General features: G+C 40.4%; 1 protein-coding gene and 1 non-coding gene across 5 annotated transcripts; one reads left to right on the top strand and one right to left on the bottom strand.

The window, feature by feature from the left end:
* Positions 1-6: 6 nt before the first annotated feature.
* On the top strand, positions 7-19,141 carry LOC103381455 (disintegrin and metalloproteinase domain-containing protein 11). Of its 4 annotated transcripts, XM_008313792.3 has the most exons (27): positions 7-288; positions 1,639-1,772; positions 3,777-3,853; positions 4,033-4,099; positions 7,271-7,353; positions 7,658-7,715; positions 8,646-8,709; positions 9,308-9,435; positions 10,229-10,303; positions 10,419-10,490; positions 11,745-11,911; positions 12,160-12,244; positions 12,467-12,557; positions 12,776-12,827; positions 12,946-13,045; positions 13,354-13,425; positions 13,505-13,597; positions 13,696-13,776; positions 13,863-13,913; positions 13,994-14,057; positions 14,435-14,540; positions 14,624-14,743; positions 14,861-15,029; positions 15,107-15,221; positions 15,379-15,469; positions 16,458-16,475; positions 17,127-17,285. In XM_008313792.3, the coding sequence occupies exons 1-27, from the start codon at positions 213-215 to the stop codon at positions 17,140-17,142; spliced, it is 2,325 nt and encodes a 774-aa protein (XP_008312014.1). In that variant the 5' UTR covers positions 7-212; the 3' UTR covers positions 17,143-17,285. The 4 variants fall into 4 exon arrangements, with proteins under 4 accessions (XP_008312014.1, XP_008312011.1, XP_008312013.1 ...); XM_008313789.3 differs by lacking the exon at positions 15,379-15,469 and having other exon boundaries at positions 17,127-19,141; XM_008313791.3 differs by lacking the exon at positions 17,127-17,285 and having other exon boundaries at positions 16,458-16,810.
* On the bottom strand, positions 6,923-7,004 carry trnas-gcu (transfer RNA serine (anticodon GCU)). The gene has a single exon. It is a non-coding gene; the product is annotated as a tRNA-Ser (tRNA).
* Positions 19,142-19,594: the final 453 nt, after the last annotated feature.

Below are 19,594 nucleotides of genomic sequence, written 5' to 3'. Positions count from 1 at the left end.
GGCGGGCTTGGGAGCTGAGAGATGGGGGCGCCGCTTCTGGAGGAAGCGCGTTGTTGTTTTTGTCTCCACCGTGAACCTCATCTCTTCTCCTCCTCCTCCTCTTCCTCCTCCTCCTCCTGCTGCTTCTCCTGCTGCAGCTGCGCTCACGGCTCAGCTCCTCTGTTCTTCTAACGGCGACGGACCGCAGGAATCAGCGGGACTATGTGAGCACCATGCTCGCTGTGAGATGCCTGCTGTTGGCTGCAGCGTGTGCTCCCTGGGTCCACGCTGTTGCCGCTGCCGCGTCAGGTACGAGGTTTTATTTATTTTTATTTAACTTTAATTTGTCAGACACATATAGAGTCAAAACAAAGAAGAGTAACATGTTTGACACCAGCTGTGGTCAAGACTTAACCCCCAGCTCTGGTCAATAAGGACTCATTAACGGCAACATTCAAGGACCTACAGAAATAACAGATTTAAACATAAATGTGCATTAGAAATTAAACGACTCGGGTAAAATTTTTCACATTTTTCTTTCAAAAAGTGATATATATATGTGATATTTTATAATTAAAAGCAAATGTAAAATTTATATTTTTCAAAAGTAGAATTGGAATCTTGATTTAGAAGCAGTTGCACGGATCTCACACAGTGCCAAGGTCAGAACTACTCGTCGCTTCATCCAAAAAGTCACCGGTGTAGATGTGGTAATGGGGTAATTCCCTGTGGTAACCTATTCCATTTATTTCAGTAGATCTAACTGATAAAGGTTTGACAGTGAACCCAATCTTCAATTCACCTTATAACAGTGGTTCCCAACGTGGGGGGTGCGGAGCTATTGCATGGGTGGGCCCGGCAACTCAAATGAATTATTTTTTTAATTTGTGCCACAGTGGAAAAACAAAAGAAAATTTATGTTAATGTTGGTGATTGATTTATTTTTTGAAGGAGTGAGAGGTTGGAGGTTTTTCTTTTTTTTTTTTTGTAAACAGAGAACATGGATTTGTTCTTCCTCTCCTGTAGGTGGTGCTTTGGTGCATTTAAAAGTCCTGTTGTTTGTGCTTATTGTGTTATATCATTGTCAAAACATTACTATGAGAACACCTCTTGTATTTACATGATTAAAACAGCAGTTAATCGCCAGCATAAATGACATAAACCTCCTGAATGCTAACAATCAGAGCTCCATCCTCAGGTAGCCTGAGGATGGAGCTCTGACATAAACCTCCTGAATGCTAACAATCAGCGCTCCATCCTCAGGGTACGCACAGTTTCACACGCGCAGTAATGTTTTAGCAAATTATATGATAAGTACACCGCATTCAAACATAAACATCCAGGAACCGAATGTGTTGCCTGTTTTGCCCACAGGGCTGATGGTCGAATCGGTTTATTTTTATTTGTGTCTAATTGTTCTTTATAGTTCAGTGAACCTCAGCAGGTCATTAACATCTAACATTTTTCTAATGGTATGCCTTGCAGTTAAATTGCAATCTATAAATACAGCTAATGAATTCAAAAATAGTCTTACATGGGAAATCATATTGGGTACATGAAACGATGATGCATAAGAACATATTCCATTGCTGGTTGAATTTACAGATGATTATTTGTTTGCAAAGTGTGCAGCAATCACTCTTCTTCTGTCTCCTGCAGGTCTGCAGGATGAGCTCCCTCCAGAGGAGGAGGTCGTTCAGCCGAAGCGGCTCCTGCATCAGATCCACACGCACGAGGAGCTGCTCCACGGCCACCTAGACACCAGGGTCAGAGAATTTTCTGCTGGAGCACAGGTGAGTGAGCCTGTACCTGTGGCTAAATGTAAACATCTTTGTGCCCCCCAAATCCACAGAGCTCAGGGCTCAGTATTAACCCTTTCCATATACTGATACAACAAGATGCCCCAGGTGCACTACAGTGTGTTTTATATGCCTGTTTAATCTGCAACACATGCATTTTTTTAATACATTTTTCAAATTCACGTGTCACCATTGAGAACCAAAGTGGTGACACACCTTCGCACGATGCCCAGCTTGCTCAGGCTTAGCAGAGAAAAGTCAGCACACATTAGATTATATTTCAAAGCTCTAAATGCCCTCTCCTATTACCTTCGTCATAAATGCTGCCTGTCATTTAGCAGCGGGTCACTCGATGGAAATGACACGGTGCTGCCCTTGAGGTGTCCTCTGTGGTCATCACGTTGTCTTACAACTCCTCTCTCTTATCATATGTTGCCACTTTGAGTTCATTTAGATGTGAGGACGAATCTGTGACGCACTCCCTTGGCTCTAAACATTATTTGAAGATCTATAATATTGATGGCCTCGACCAGTGGATAAAATTATAGTTATTTTTTGAATATGAAATGTTCTATTTGAATGTTTTGGATTTAGTCATTGTGTTATTTCATAAATTTGGCTTTTATAACAAAGTTTAGATCAAAGTGGTCGAAAGGGTTAAAAGGCAAGCAGGAAACGCTGCTCCATCGTGACTTAACCAGCCAGGATTTTAGGACACACTCAGACATCAAAAGCATAGTTTGAACTAAGCAGACAAGAAGTCTTTTCATTAACTGGTGGTTATTCTGTTGCTGTTGTTGGTTTTCTCTGTATCTGTTGTTGGTGTGGAGTTTGTCAGACATTCACTAAACTTTGGTTGAAACATTGTCAATCCCACAACGTTTTCAGTCTCAAATAAAAGGATTCATTTTCCAAGAAAACATACATTTGAAATTAGTTTACCTCCATTACTTTAACACTCTTAAAATTGTTATGTCTGGTCCAGCATTGAGTCAACACTATGCACTACTGAACAATGTTCTGCATCATTATCACATCCATGATGCCTTGAGAGGATTGCATCATAACAATAGTGTGGTAAAAGGATTGCAAAATAATTTTTTAAAAGTCCAGTCTCGATGTTAAAAAACTCAAAATATAACATTTTAAACTGACCAAGCAAACCGAGGTTGACAGAGAGTCCTTGGTTATGCCAACGAGAGCCGTCTCGCTGCTAGCTAGTGATCAGCCCACTGATGGGAGGCCCACCAGACGTCCATCACAGCATAACAATACGGAAGGGCTCACCTTGGGGTAAGGTTAAAAAAGCCAGCGAGCCCTGGCAAAACTCTAAATCCAGAAAGCCTGTGGGATATATGAGTCAGCCTGAGCCGCCTTCTGGAAAAGGTCACTGCTGAAGGACTTTCCTTATCAGTCCAAGTTTTGTTGCTTTGTCCCTTTATACACACTGTTACATTTTTCCACATTGAACATCCATTAGTTACTTCCTTCCTGCACTCTCTCCTGATCTTTGTCTGTCACCTTTTTCACTAAGTGTCTTTCACAGTTGCATTAAAGCGTGAAATTCTTGACAAAGTGGTGAGTCACTTCACTGAGTCACCGACTGGGACCGTCGCTGCAGGAATATAAATTTGATAAGCACAAAGTGTTAGTCTCAAAGTAAGCTTTAGATGTGTTGCGTGGACTAAATTAGCACGGAGAGGTTAACATTTTCAATGTCGTAACGCGACTGCACAAAATAGTCTGAGAAGAATTCTTAACAGCAGGGAGAGTAAACGCTGCGAGAGCGCTTTAAATATTCATAGCTTCTAAAATATTTTTTTTTTATTTTTGAAAATTAGTGAATGTTGCTTGATGGTATATAATCTGAAAAATCCCTTTTGACTAATTTTTTTTTAAGACATTTTACATATTTATACATATTGAAGTGTATTTTTAGGTAAGTGTAATAACCATTCTTTATAATAATAATTATTATTTCTTCCATTTCTTCCTCAGCCTGTCCATCTGGCCCAGTGCAGCTTTCTAGTGGAGGCTTTTAACACTTCCTTCATCCTCGACCTTGAACTCAACCAGTAAGTTGGCACATCCACACCACAGATGTGGAGATACAGTAGCTGGAATGCTATGAATTGCATACAGAGCCCTGTTAAACCTTCTGCAGTCATGGCTCTGTATGATTTAGTCGCCCAGCGCTGTGGTTGTGCTTTTACTGAACATTAAGTATTGAACTCTGATTTCCTCTGCTCTTTAGTGGTCTCCTGTCTACAGACTATGTTGAGCGGCACTATGAGGAGGACGGGCAGCTATCTGAGATTATGGTAAGGCTGTTTTAAAGAGAAGAATGTTTTTCTTCTTCTCCTGTTCTTTGTTCCTTGGCTGCCTCGGAGTGATTGTTTAGGTTGTACTGTTACTCATGGCTACTGAGTGCTCACCGTTCTCTGTGACTACGCTCTACTGAGAACCAGCCCTAAGACACTGATGCTCTATCTTACCGAAAACATAACTGTCCGCTAAGTGACAACGGGAATAGCAGATTTTAATCTCTGCAGATTTCCTAGTGGACTCATTGTCTCAATCTGTAGCGAATTCCAGAGAGAAAAATCGATGTTTTTAGCTGATGGAAACAAACAAGTCAATGGCATGTCTAAAAGGGTATTGCCTTGTTTCCGTCTCTTTCTGTTTCTCCATTTCACTGCCGTTCTGCCTATCACAGAGCACATGACCAATCAGTGGAAGGTTGCCAAGGTAACCAGAAGTCAGCAGTACCAGTCATCGTGGGTTTATTTTATCTTGTCGTGAGAGGAATTTGAACAACGTACATGTCCTGGAAGAAAAAACAGAAAAAGTCCTTCAGAGTCGGACAACCACCACCTCTGTGTGAGCCCTGTAGCCAAAGTGTTATTGTTGCTAAATAATCACGAAGAGCTCCATCCACAAGGCCAGAGTAAATGTTACTGGGGAGAGGGCACGAAACCTTGATTTACGTCACCAAGAAAATACATGGAGTGAATTGAAGACCAGGGTCTAAACCAGGAACTAGAAGACTATCAAAAGTGTGGGATCTCGAGGGAACAAATGTGTGTACATGAGAGCGTGGGGGGAGGGCATATTTGTGGGGGCATTAAAAAAAATTTTTTTTGAAGTTTATAATTTAGTTTGGAGTTAAAATGAGGCTCACAATGGACAAAGAATAGTGCTTTGGATTAGGCAAATATTTGTATTATATTCAACGTTATGGCATGTTGATGGGGATATATTACAGTACGTCTGTTTGCTCATATGGATTCTTTTTTTGAATACATTTCCTCTATCTTTTGTGAACATTCATCAAATGTTATTACTGCAACCTACTGGGATTGTATTGTAATTGTAAATCATTTTACTGAGAGCATCCAAGTAATGTTTTTTATTTCTTTATTTGTTTGGTTCCTGGTTCCTTACTCCAAAGGTGGAGCCCCCCCCCCTCCTGTAGTAATGATGATGTTCAATGACGTCCAACTTTCATCTGAGAGTCTCTAAGTCGGTGTGTCTGCAGTGTCAGGCCTTTTGATTTCCTCGATTAAGTCTTGGAATCCTATTTTTTTATTTATTTATGAGCTTGCTTGGAGCTAAGTGCTGTGAGCCATCCAACTGGGCGATATGAAAAAAATGAAAGTCGAATAGATCGTGAATACAAATACACTTTTTAAAATAGTGAGCAAAGGGATTGGATTTTTCTGTTACCTTTTAGTTGACATTTGCAAAAATCTCAGCCAACTGGAGGACATCTTTAAAATTGTACATGGGTTGTGCAGGGGTGGGTTCGCCCACATTCCAACAGAAGGCAAGTCCCTTAATTCCCAGGTTGGGTTGTGTCCTGAAGGTCACCTGATGTCAAACTGCAAAAATCACTGTGCAGACCACAACATGTGTCAAGTGTTAAAATTCCTTCAGAATGACTTCGTTTTGTCATTGTTTCACATAGATGACCAAAATCATCTAAGCCAATCGCTGTCGCTTGTTTTGTTTTTTGTAGCTTGGTTCTGCCAGATGACTGTGGTCTCAGGTGGCAGACCTGACACTATTGGGGTTCATTACAAAATCTTGAAATTGACCCTCACACACACACACACTTGCGAACCTGCTGCTCTGACTGCAGCTTCACCATGTAACCATTAATTATTTAAATTCCTTCTTAAACCTCTCCCCTGGCCGCGATATCTTCTACATTGATGCAGAATTTATTTGATTCTTCTCGGCTACTGATACTGTAGCTCACATCTGTAATGACTGACAGTAGAGAGTCTCCTCTCAGACGGCGGTAATCTGATCATTCCAGTACTGAGCGAGCCCGTGTGGAAACACTATATACAAACATGATCAGGCAAGAGGAGCCTTTCAAGGGACCCTGAATAATCAGCTCAGGGTATCTGGACGACAACGTACAGGTGGTGCCTTACAGCAGCGCTGCTACACTTGGAGTGTCAGCCTGTATTAACACAACATTCACACGTACTATTTTTATCCCCTTCTAGTAACATAAATTCACAATGTAAAACCTAGTAACAGTGCAATCCATGGACAAGGCTTGGTTGTTGAACAAAGTTAAAACATTGAATTTCCTTTGACTCCAGGGACAGATACTATCACATTGCATGCTGGGAAGTATAAAAGCCAATGCCCGGATGTCTCAGTTTTTCGTCCATTGATTTTTATTTTTGGGTCTTTTCAAATGTAGTTCAAAATCCTGTGCTCTTTAAAAGTTTTTTTTTGCAACTCTGATTGGTCCCTAGAGAGCTCACTTGCATTATATTTCCCACGAATACACTTTTTTAAATAAAATTATTATATATTTGTCAGTATTATTACATTTGTGTATTTATTGTTTTTTCTATTTGTATTCAAAACACATTTTAAAATTCAAAATAAATGTAGCTTATTAAAATTATTTAACAAAAATGCTAATTCTAAATGGCCTTTGTATTTACATTTATATGTGTCTGTATGTATATATTTGTTTCACATTACATCATATGTTGTGACGTGGTCTTTTATATGAGTTAAATATTTAATATCAAATTTTATGTTCACTTATTTAAGACAGGTAGAGACATTGTTTTTGGTCGTTTTAACTGTTGCGGGAAAATATTTGCCAATAGGTACGACGAGGATGGGATTCGAACCCACGCGTGCAGAGCACAATGGATTAGCAGTCCATCACCTTAACCACTCGGTCACCTCGTCCTGTGGTGGTAGCTGCTATTCCAGAGTTCCCAGAATGCTAGTCTTTCATCCCCGTGTGAGTGTAGTCCGCCATGTTCAAAAGTGACTGGGGATCTGGACTTGCTGCCTTCAGGCCTGTTCACACACACAGAGACAGTTGCTTAACCTTGATATGGGATAGCCCCCTCTTTTGTAACACTTGTTACCTTTAGTTATAATTAAGACCACTGAACACGATGTTGATGTGAAGAATCCATTCTTATTCTTATTCTATCACGTTTGTGCAGGGGGGAGAGCACTGTTACTACCACGGGCAAGTACGGGGTCTGCCCGGCTCCTGGGCTGCGCTGTCCACCTGCCACTGCCTACGGTGAGTTTATATTTAAATTATTAGAAACCGACACAACAATCTCTGGGTTTGTTTCTTATTAAAATGTATCTTTTGAACTAAGTGACTGAATAACATTTTCTCTCTTTGATTGTAAAAAATAGATGTGTAACGACATACATTTTTCAATACCTGTTAAAACAAAGATTAACACATATTGTAATTGTGCACTTGAAATGATAAAGATCACAATGTTATATACCATACAATACACTGTTTTCCAGATTAATACAATACAGTATCCTATATAATGTTGGAATCTACCGCCACCTTTTTCTATTTTCAGGGGAATGTTTTCTGACGGGAACTACTCCTACGTGATTGAACCTGTTCACTGTGAAAACGTGAGTTCATGCGTCGGACAGTTATCTGTGAAAACGTGAGTTCATGCGTCGGAGGCACACTTAGGTTTCTTTCATTGTCAGCCATCTTTAACACTACTGTGTATCAACTAAGAAACAAATATATGATATTTAAAAAGTCTGTTTGAGTATTAGGAAATGTTGGAATATTGCACATATAACCCAGTGGTCGTGGGCAAACCTTTTTTATTTTCACTGATAGGGACTGATAGGCATCGAAGAACAGCTCCATTACATGGACTGGAATAGTGGATCAATAGCCTCCCAGCTCAACTACAAACTCTCTCACTTTGCTCCTCTCTCCTCCGGTCTCTATCTCAGATTGGTCATTTCCATAAAGTATTTATCCTCCGCTAGACTGAACCACAGTGTCCAGTAGTCGTCCTGCCATTATGACAAGGCAGTGATTTATTCATTATTTATCAGAGCATTTTGTCTCCACGTTGATCTGTCTGTACCTCAGAAAACACGCTGCAAGAAAAAAAGTGATCTGTCTGTACCTCAGAAAACACGCAAGAAAAAAAAAGAAAAAGAAGCTTTTAAGCTCACGATCAGGAATGTAATTGTGCTACAAGCGTTGATCGCATGAGGGGGAAAATACACAGAGAATTGTGAAAAGCAGTGCTGAAATGTGCTGCACCATCAAATCAGTTCATGTTAACCTACTTAGTTAAAAACAGAGCAATTTTGGGAACAGTCAGAGCAATCGTATTTTATCGCCCCTTTAATCGATTTAGCAGACAGCAGGCTGTTCCACATGTAGATTTGAAAAACAAGAACTGACCTGAATAATTTATTATATTTATATATGTGAGTCCAGCTAAGACTTTGTTCTTACTTGCCATGTTTTGAAATAAGGTTATTCATTAGATTTTATATACCACTTCCTAATTCCTAATTTCTACCCAGCAGGAGACTAATGACCACATTGTACATCGCATGCCAGGAGTTGTTCTCTACCAGCCTCCATGTCCAGGTAGGAACTCCTCTCTACATAATAACAAATCTAACATGTTTGCTGTGATAGTCAATGGTTCCTGTACAATTCCAGCTAAGATATCATCATAAAAAAAAACTTCAGTTTAAAGATCTTATAAAAAAAGCTTTATTTTGTGTCTGTGTGTGTGTGTAGACTTGTGGGACAGACACACTCACACAGACACCACAGACTACAGTGTCCTCCTCAGGTTGTCTGACTGCCCTTCTCACCCTTGTTAAATGTCTCATTTGGCTTCATCTCTTCTGTCTCTCCTCTGTGTCCCAGACACTTTCTCCATTCAACCTTCTCCTTTCTTCCTGTTACCTAATCTCGTAAAACTTTTTTTTCCTGCCTCCTCTCTCTCTCTTTCTCTCTCTCTCTCTTCTTCCCAGACTCACTCTTCTTATTTAGCCTGTTATGCGCTCCTCTATCCTCCTCTCCGGTAGCAGTGTGATATTGATTTCTCCTTCACCACTGTGGACTAAAATACATGATTACATCCATCCCTGCGCTGATGACTGGCCACTTTTCTCTCTGACTCTAACATACTTGGTCTGTCCCCATTTATGTACGTGTGTGTGTGTGTGTGTTCCAGGGTGTTCCATGAACAGCACACGACCCGAGGGTCAGCCAGATGGCCACGGTGAAGGAGACGGAGAGGGGAATGAAGGAGATGTCTGGTCGGAAATTGTCACAGGTCCACTGAGACGCTCAAAAAGACAAGTCAGTCTTCCAACAAACCTGCATGTACTTTTCTAAGCACATCATCTCCTGCAGGAGGGATTTAAATAACTGCTCGGAGCCTATTTTGGCTGTTACACCAATGACAGTCAATACCACTCTCTAAATCGATGAAGCAAGAAATAATTTTTAGGACAGTTATACTCTAATGATACCATCATTTTATATAATTAGGAATTGAGGGAAATTTGAACGAGTTTGAAAATGATCTTTTAGAGCAGAAACATTTACTCTCCGTAACACGTCGCCAGGCCACTCCACTGCTGAAAATGTATCTGATGCTAATCACGATGCAGTATGCACCAGTTGCAAGGGTTTAGGTCATACAGGTTGTTATAGAAATTCTGTAAGTATTTCTGTGTTCTTGTTAAACTCACATAGAGATGATTTAGGTCTAAGCCACTGGAAAACATTTGTGTCAAAGTTGTTAGGGTTTGACCCGGAATCCTGCTAATGAAAGAAAACCCCAGACTGAGTTGATATGGTTGGCTGGAAGTCTGTGTCACAACAAAACAAAGGAAGGAAAATAGTAACTGCAGACTAAATGTCCTTCCCAAGGTTTGTTTATTTTAGCTGCAGAACAATCTTCCCCTTCCATAAATTAGGTCTTCAAGTGGCATCGCCTTCTCAAGGACAATGACTAGTATTTCACCAGCACCTGCACATGTTGGTGTCTGTGTGTGAGTAATGGTTCCACTGCCGGGTGACTGTATGTCCTGTGTACAGGTTATTACAGCAGTGAAAGCACTCAAGCGTTCGCCTCCTTCTCCTTCAGGTCCGACGAGGTCAGCGCACAGTCCAGACTGAGACCAAGTACATCGAGCTGATGGTGGTGAATGACCATGAACTGGTAGGCGACGTGTGACCCTTTTTTACATTCAAAAAGGAAAAAATATTCAATTTAAACTAACTTAATGTTATATGTCTTCTGATTTGTTTGTTTTTTTCATAAATCCTACGTTTAGTTTGTGCAGCTTCGTCGTTCAACCACACAGACAAAGAACTTTGCCAAAGCAGTGGTAAACATGGCTGACGCAGTGAGTAGTTCTTCTTTTTGTTATATTTATTGTCTTGTTTTACTATTGCCTTTATATGGCACTCATATCACTAGTAGTATATCGAGCAAAAAAAGACATGTCCTTCTAGAGAAACACTGCTCGAAATATACATATAAGTTCACACAAAACAATAAACACCAATGAAACTGGTGAAAACTCAAGCGTCTGCAGCGCCATCTAGTGGGCAATAGCGAACGCTCGCGCTTCTTAATGCCGTCTCTCCAACGTTATGACTATGTTTAACCTTTATAACTTTTTTCAAATTTAAATGATTTATACATTTTGAGTGAAAAAAAAAAAATTTTATAAACACACCGACAATTTCTATGGGTGTGTTTATAAAAATAGAAATGCCTAGAGTTGACAGTGAGTGTGAGACAGAGAACGTAACAGTGAATTCAGACACAAGGGTGATTCCAGGGCTGACCGAGATTGACCCCTTCCTGTCATCTGTCTGGTAACCATGGCAACCCATCATGCAAATCTATTCTTGAGATTATGTTGAGCTCAGTGAAAACTCTCCAACGCAGTTGGATGTTTCCTGCGGCAGATGAGTAATTTGACCTGGTACATTTTGTAGATGTAGGTGAGTATTCCCTTTTTCGCTAGTCGTCTCCATTTTTGATTGATTGTGATCTTTTTTTAAATGGAAATCAGTGCTTTAGACAAACAAGCAGGTTGTCACCTGGTGTCACAGATTCTTCTTACAAGGAAAAATTCTCAGACAGAAGCGTAATATTTGTTTTCTGCATTACGATTACGGGATGAAGCGTAATATTTGTTCTCTGCATTACGATGGGGATTTTAATTACAGTGATGTACAGGAGATCGCAACAGTGTTTTGACTGGAGGATTAGCGTGAGATAGGATGAAGCAGACAATGTTCTAAATTGTAAACATTTACTATAAGTGAACAGGACTTTTCTGATCGGATTATTTTAGATATGGTATTTTAGGAGAACATCTGGAATTAATTGGTAAACAAGTTTATTGACGTTAAAAGTATGAGAGATTTTCTGATTTAACAGAGAAAAGTTGGCTGATCATAAAAAGTTAGTGAGGAAAGAACACAAGCACATACATATCACATCATCATTTTTCCCCTCTTGACTTGAGGTCAGTTTCCTGCCCTGCTTTGATTCAGCAGATGAGACCTGTGCTCTCTGTTTTTGGCTCCGCCTCCTCTCCTGCTGCATTATTCATGTGGGTGATGCTCCTCTTTGATGTGTCCAGATCTATAAGGAGCAGCTCAACACTCGCATAGTCCTGGTCGCCATGGAAACCTGGTCGTCTGAGAACAGGATCTCCGTCGGCGACGACGCGCTCCTCACGCTGCGGGACTTCATGAAGTACAGGAGGGAGAGCATGAAGGAGCGCTGCGATGCTGTGCACCTCTTCTCGTACGACTTTTAGCATCTTAAAAGCTTGGACATCACATTAATCCTTTCCTTAAAATTTGAATACTGACATCATAATAAACACCTTTATAATCCCCTAGCTCACAACGCTAAAGATAAACACAGACTGGATCATTAAAGACCCCACAAGTTTATTTAGTTTTTATTTGAACTTGTTATTTTCTCTTCTACTTCCTGTCTTCTCTGATTGGTCTGTGCTTGTTGTAACAATTCTGCCTGTCTTTCTGAAGCGGTAGGACGTTCATGAGCAGCCGCAGTGAGGCGGCCTACATCGGTGGCATCTGCTCGCTCACCAGGGGGGGAGGCATCAATGAGGTGAGACAGATGCGGCATACGCACCATGTTTTCTCTAACAAGAGTTTCAGAACAAAATAAAGTAAGCTGAATATTTCGGTCGTCTTGAATGCAAAATACACTGTTGTCTTCATAATGACTTTGTATCCTACCTCATTCTAGTCCAGCCGTCTTCACAGTATCCAATCAGAGTTCTTGTTTTTTCATCTAAACACTGTTTTGTTTTTTTATTTCCAAATTAAGTTCGGCAGTGTCGGCCCGATGGCCATCACGTTGTGTCAAAGTCTTGGTCAGAACATTGGCATGTTGAGGAACAAAGAACGACCAGCTGCAGGTAAAATCAAACTACTCTGTACTTAAAGGAACAGTTCACTTTTTTTTTCTGTTAAACAAGACTTATTGTATGACATTGTTGTTTCTGTTGAATGGATGCTTGAAACCCACTGTTCCTGTTAAAACACACATGCATAAAAGACTAGATCATTTTCACAGCGGATGATCTGCCACTTCATTAATAGCAATAATAATAATGGACATGTTGTGTTCGTTTAGGAGACTGCAGGTGTCCAGACCCGTGGCTCGGCTGCATCATGGAAGATACTGGGTATTTCCTCAGTCTCCTTAACTGATTACAATTCTCATGATTCTATAGAAAGATGTATCCTCCTCTCTGAATTTTAAAGAGTCATTTAAGAATTTTTCATTATTTTGTCTCACATCAGCTACTACCTGCCACGAAAGTTTTCCCGCTGCAGTATAGACGAGTACCTGCGCTTCCTCCAGCAGGGGGGAGGCAGCTGCCTCTTCAACAAACCCAGCAAGGTGAGAGTTGGTCAGTGACCATTTTATGAGTTTGTGATGGCAGGATTGCCCGTTTGAATCCTATGACCGGAAATAACCGGCTGTGGCGTGTTAGGCGAGCGCCAAATTCTACCCTGCCCACTGTTCCTGACTCACTTCAAGGTTAAATGCAGAGGAAAATATGCAGCAACATGAACAAAAGGAAAAGAGAGTGTTTTTCTCCTTCAGGAACGTTAAGTAAAAATGAAGACTGTTATTTCTGTGCAGAACACTTGTTGTTTGTATATGTATTAATGTAATCTTCCTCATTTCTTTTTTTTAATCGACAGCTCTTAGATCCACCGGAGTGTGGTAATGGCTATGTGGAGCTGGGAGAGGAGTGTGACTGTGGATCACTGATAGTAAGTAATCCCAACAGTAGCTGTACATACAGGGGGAGGGTCACTTTCATCTGTTAATATAATCCAAATTGTGCTCTAGGAATGTGCAAGGAATGGAGCTAACTGCTGCAAGAAGTGTACACTTACCCACAATGCCATGTGTAGCAACGGGCTTTGCTGCAGGGACTGCAAGGTGAACCACCGTTTTCCTCCTACACTAATGACCACTTCAGATACAGCATATCTGAGCCTGTGTTTTTCTCCTAACCCCTGTCCGTGTGATGGTGGCAGTACGAGCTGCGAGGGGTGACGTGTCGTGAAACTGTCAACGACTGTGACATTGCTGAGACCTGCACAGGAGACTCCAGCCAGGTAACAAAGAAAAGACAGCGAACTTGAGTACATGTAGGTCAAATCTTCGATCTTCACTGGTCTCCTCCTCTTCCTTCCCCCTGCAGTGTCCTCATAATGTCCACAAACTGGACGGCTACATGTGCGAGGCCGGTCAGGTAAGGTCGGGCTCTCTTTGGCTTTGCTTGTAAGAAAACCGTTCCTCCCTTTATGTCAGCATCGTGTTCTTCATCCTCAGGGTCGTTGTTACGGAGGACGCTGTAAGACCAGAGATGGCCAGTGCATGACGCTATGGGGCTACAGTAGGTTTGCATTCAGTGCTGAGTATCATTGTCAGTGACAAGCCTCATTTTGATGCCACTGGTTGGGTCACTGCTCATTAGAGGGTGCTAGCTGTAGCATAAAGTACGGAAGAGCTATTAAATGTAAAATGAGGACGGATGTTGAGCAGACCAACCTCAAGATTTTTTTTATCTTTACGTAAGTACAAATCCCACTTCATCAAATTTGGCTTTAAAAATTGGGCCTCAAGGTCAAAAAGGTGAAGACGTCCCTAGTCTAAAGGTCAAAGTCAACTCTCTCTCCTCCATATCACACATTGATTATTAGACAATACATAGAAGAAAACCTACAGCCACATTTACTTTCCAGTGTCTGAGCCTGACGTCTGTTTCCTCAGACTCGGCTGACAGGTTCTGCTACGAGAAGCTGAACTCTGAGGGTACGGAGAAGGGAAACTGCGGCGCCGAAGTCTCTGGTCAGGGATGGATGCCGTGCAGCAAGCAGTGAGTAAACAGTACCGGCCATTTTTTCTTTAATCTCCTATCACTTTCCATGTATTTATTTTTTTCTCCTGTCCAAATTTCAGAGACGTCTTGTGTGGTCTGCTGCTCTGTACGAACATGACTGAAAGGCCGAGGTTTGGCGAGCTACAGGGGAAGCTCACGAGTCTGACCATCCACCATCAGAACCGATATCTGGACTGCACGTGAGGCAGACGTTACCTTATCATTTGATGGGTTTTGACAAAATAAAAATGTATTGTATATATTACTGTAGTACTGTACATGCAAAAGAAAACAACTCCTGTGTGTGGTGCCAAAAGGGGAGGTCATGCCGTGCTCGATGATGGTTTGGACCTGGGTTACGTAGAGGATGGGACTCCCTGCGGGCCAAACATGATGTGCCTGGAGCGCCGATGCCTCCCTGTGACCACCTTCAACCTCAGCATCTGTCCGGGTTCCTCCACCTCACGGATCTGTTCCCATCACGGAGTAAGTCGCACTTCTGTCTTCCTACTCTTGCTGTGCTGGCGGAAGAGTCCTCTCACCTTTCTCCTCTCTGTGCTTAGACGTGCAGTAACGAGGTGAAGTGTATCTGTGATCCAGACTATACTGGGAAAGACTGTAGTGTCTTTGACCCCATCCCCATTCCCACCCCACCAGAGGGACCGGAGAAATACAAAGGTAAAAGTGTTTGAAACGTATAAGTCCATCTACCTGCCTACCTTGTCCCACACTTCAAAATGATTCAGCATTTTTGAGTAGTTTGTTTTTTCTGTTTGTCACCTCAGCAGCGTCACACACACCCTGCCCTCACATCCAGAATCTTTTCCTTCCACAGGTCCCAGCGGCACCAATATTATAATAGGCTCGGTTGCCGGTGCAATCCTGCTGGCAGCAATAGTCCTGGGGGGAACTGGCTGGGGATTTAAGTAAGCGCTTTGGCATGCCTTTGTCTGTGTGTGCACACATGCCTGCGGCTCGCTGCTGAATGCTCCCCCCTGCTTGCTGCCTGATCCATACACGCACCACCAGAGACTGCAGTGTGGGTTTCCTGTTTATTATTTATTGCTTAAGTGGCTGGAGCTGCTGTAGGAGGTGCTCCTTCAGCAGCATGTATGTTTTTACCTTTACAGTCTGTACGTCAGTTAGTGTTACCTACTCAGTTCAGTTGAACTGTGCATGGTTGACTTGTGGCAGGGCACCAAAAATGATTGTCTTTTATTTGATTAAGATTTTTAAAAAAGGAACTGGACATTCATTGGTCAGTACACTGAAGCAAATTTATCACAACCATGAGACCTTTGGAAATTTCAGCGCTCTTCTATCTGATCGTACGCATGTGTCTATTTTACATGGATTTAATCCTAACAACCAATTTTTCGGGTTGTGTTTGTTAAAAACCAAAAGAAAATGTTCTTTTATGCCCAGACTTGACGGATTCCCCCACAGTGGAATTCTTTTCCACAGTAGATCGGGTCTGTTTTGCTCTTTTTATCTATTCATCTCTGTGCAGCTGATCTGACTCCAGGTTGTTTTTCTCATCTTTGAATCGCTCTCAACAATGTTCTCTCTGCCTTCATGTCAACTTTGCTGTGACATGCCTGCAGCATGCATATCTGTAAATATGGCTTTTTCTTTTTAGCTACAACATCTTGTATGAAAGCGTCAGACCTTTGCTACTAAATTTTAAAGCGATAGTTCAGATTACCATGAACTGTTACTTTAAAGGCTTCTGAATTGCATTGCTGAGCCCTTGTCGTTGGGTTTATTGCATGTTAACTAAACTAAACTTTGTCTCACTAAAAAAAAACAAAACAATAAAACTATCACATAAATGTTACATTTTACTTCACTTCTCCTGCATTTCTTTCTCCTTTCTTCTCCCTCCATCTCGTTCGTGCTTCACTGCGGATCCAGAAACATCCGAAGAGGAAGGTACGACCCCACCTTTCAATCCTGACACAGAGGCTCAGTAGCAAACGATCTGTGTCTGTGAATGCCACACAAGTCTTCAAACGACATCTCTACACATTTACACCATGTTTATTGTGCAATGACGAGTGAAAGTCCACAGAACACATTTATATACCGAAGACTTATTCCAGGTCATGATTTAAACCAACATATTATTCACTTTATATTAATGTGTGCAGCAGCTAATAAAGACATTTTATATCATGGTCAATTGTACTGTTTGTAATGTGCGTTTCTATAGTCGAGAGATAAAGCTGCAGTTTTCACTTCAGAACAATAATAAAAGTTGAACGTATTATCGTAGTCGTTTGGTTTATTGATTTACCGTTAGTTGAATGTCTTCAAATCAAGGTCATCACTTGGCTTTGACCGTTTGGTTTATTGATTTACCGTTAGTTTAATGTCTTCAAATCAATCATCACTTGGCTTTGACTTGATTTTTCTTTTTCTTTTTTTTTTTCTATAAATGACTATGATGACTAGTGACATGGTGACTAAACCCAGACACAGGACTGTGATGTGGGCAGCTGTCAGCTGATCTCTGTATCGTTTTTAATAATACTTATGCTCTCTAAAGTCCTCATCTTCTCCCTTTTCCTCTTCTGTTTCCAGATCTTCAGGAGTTTGACTCGAATCTCTCTGCTGTCCTCTCTTCCTTACACTGTGTCCTGTCCACTCGACAAAAACATCGTCTTCCGCCTGCTGTTTTTCTCCCTGTTTGTATTTTTATCTTCAAGCGGTCAGTCCATTGTTCATTTTTATCCCCTTTGTTTTCTCTTGCTGAACTCTGAGCCTTGAACTAAAGAGTCGTAAGTTTGAATTCTCCTTTTCCTGCCACTAGTTGACTGTTATTGTGCTTTTCCCTGAAAGAGGTCCTTATTTTATTTTATTCATGAATAACCAAGCTCCACTTTGCAATTAGAATAATGGAACCGTCATTTTACTTTGCAATTTATATTAAGATTTAGTCAAGATCTAAAAACAACGGTTAAAACATCCTATAATAAATAGATAATGTAATTATTTACTTCATTATTTTGTTTAAATTTAGAAGTAAATCTTGTAAACTGTTATTTTTTTTTATCAAAACAACTTTTAATGAGCATTTTCAATAACTCTCTCACCTCTCTCTCTGAGTGTGTCAGTAATACTGCAATAGATACCTAAACATTATGATTAATAGTAGCGAACACTCGACTGTTGATTCCTTCTGGTAAATGTGTGCTGTAGGAACATACACTTCACAGTACTAACCACTGACTCGCCACTTTTTGCTATCTTTTACTGTCCATCCTGGTCTGAACCTCTGCTTTAACATAGTATGCATAAATGTATGAATGTTTAATAGGAATCTTGTTCTGGCTGGATCTCACTGCGGACAATATCACAGCACCTTGTGTTAAACCTCAGCTGGAACACACTGAATGTTTATATCCTGCTGTGCGGTGTGTACGCACAACCCTTTCAACATGAGTTCCACACGGGTGCTGACGTACTGTACATAATGTATAATGTAAGATTGTCTCATTTACAACAGGAACCAGTGACTCACCACTGCTTTAGATGGAAGCACAAAAAGCACTTCCTGCCTCTAAACTGTAACCACTCTGTTAGAGGTTTAAGATAGGACAGAGCTCTGAGCGTCTGTGACTATTGGAATATATTTACAGACAAAGGAACACAATGCAGTGTGATGAAACTACAGTATATGTGAGAGGTTTCAAAAGTAACTGCATGTGAATGGCGTCCCTTCAGTTAGTGGTTCCAAAAAATGGGTTCAAATTGAGAATGACTTCCATTCATAATTTCTATTCAGTAGTTTCTAATAATGCTTTACCTATTTTTTTTTAACTAAATGGGATTTTATTTTATAAATTTAACATCATGTTCTTTTGAAGAAGACTGGAACCATAAACTTCTTAAGTAAATGTGTGATATTAAAATTAAAAATTTGACTCTCACAAGTAACTTCCGAGGCTTAAATCAAGGGTAACTAATTAGCAAGTGAGTAGCAACATTTTTCTCTTAAGTAAAAGTTTAGAGACTTTACTGTATTTGCATCACTGTTGTATCAGAATTGATCTATGGAGTATAATGTTGGGCTTTAGGGGTTTAGACTGACACCTTATATAGCTTGTTTCAATCAACACAGTAGCACAGACAGTATCACAGGATATAACCCAAACTACACTGCCAGACCAGCTCTAGTAGCATAAAGGACCATTTTGTCACATTAACATGAAATTAACCACCTTGCATCTCTTTACTGCAGCTCTTTGCTCAGAAATCAACATTCCTAGTTAGAACACTGGAGGTACAGTAGGACAACATTTAAAAAATCATTCCGTGTCTGCCACATGTCCCTTTAATTCTAATGAGCGATATATATATGTTTGTGAACACAGTAGGAAAGCCTAAAAATACTCATGGAGTGTCTGGGACGAAAGCTCAGGTTCTACTGTGTTCATGATTGCTTATCAACAGACTTTTGTAACACACAATACAATATGGATGTCAGCATTGTCCAGTCTATAAACAGTGTTAGCTTTAAATACTTATATCACTGTACAATAATGATATATATATTAAAGCCTACCTGATTACCAAGAGATCTGTTTGTCATTCATGAACAGAGTATACTGGAGTAATCAATTGATTTTTATTGTTTCTTACAATGCAGAGCAAGGGCAATTTCACAATGTCATTTCAAAATATATTTGAAAGGCAATATTGTTAGAGATGTCTGATATTAACTTCAATCTGATACAATCTGATACTCCTATACTGCACAAACAGTTATACCGATGGTGGTGGAAGTTAAGTGTTCTCTGCTCACTAATGTTATGGGTTAAGACAGTGTTTCGCAATTAATCTGTACAAACAGAACAGACCTAGTCTCAAAAAATAAAATGAAACAAGAAGAAGAGAGATCAAATATAAACGCATTGGTATTGAACAAATATATTATATAATATATTATAATAATATATTTATATTTTCAAGGCAAAAAGGAAATAAAAACCTGAATACAAAAAAACAAACAAACAAACAAAAAAAACCCAATACAATTTGACCTCGGC

This window comes from Cynoglossus semilaevis, chromosome 8 (genome assembly GCF_000523025.1).
Source record: "Cynoglossus semilaevis isolate Cse_v1.0 chromosome 8, Cse_v1.0, whole genome shotgun sequence".
NCBI classification, from domain to species: Eukaryota; Metazoa; Chordata; class Actinopteri; order Pleuronectiformes; family Cynoglossidae; genus Cynoglossus; species Cynoglossus semilaevis.
The sequence above is the reverse complement of the archived record's forward strand: the minus strand, read 5'-3'. Positions and strand labels throughout refer to the sequence as shown.

Coding starts and splice junctions, on each gene's coding strand:
- LOC103381455 (XM_008313789.3), top strand. CDS start 213: ATGCTCGCTGTGAGATGCCTGCTGTTGGCTGCAGCGTGTGCTCCCTGG. Junction 7,354..7,657: donor TCCACCTGCCACTGCCTACG/GTGAGTTTATAT, acceptor TTCTATTTTCAG/GGGAATGTTTTCTGACGGGA. Junction 13,598..13,695: donor TTTGCTGCAGGGACTGCAAG/GTGAACCACCGT, acceptor TGATGGTGGCAG/TACGAGCTGCGAGGGGTGAC.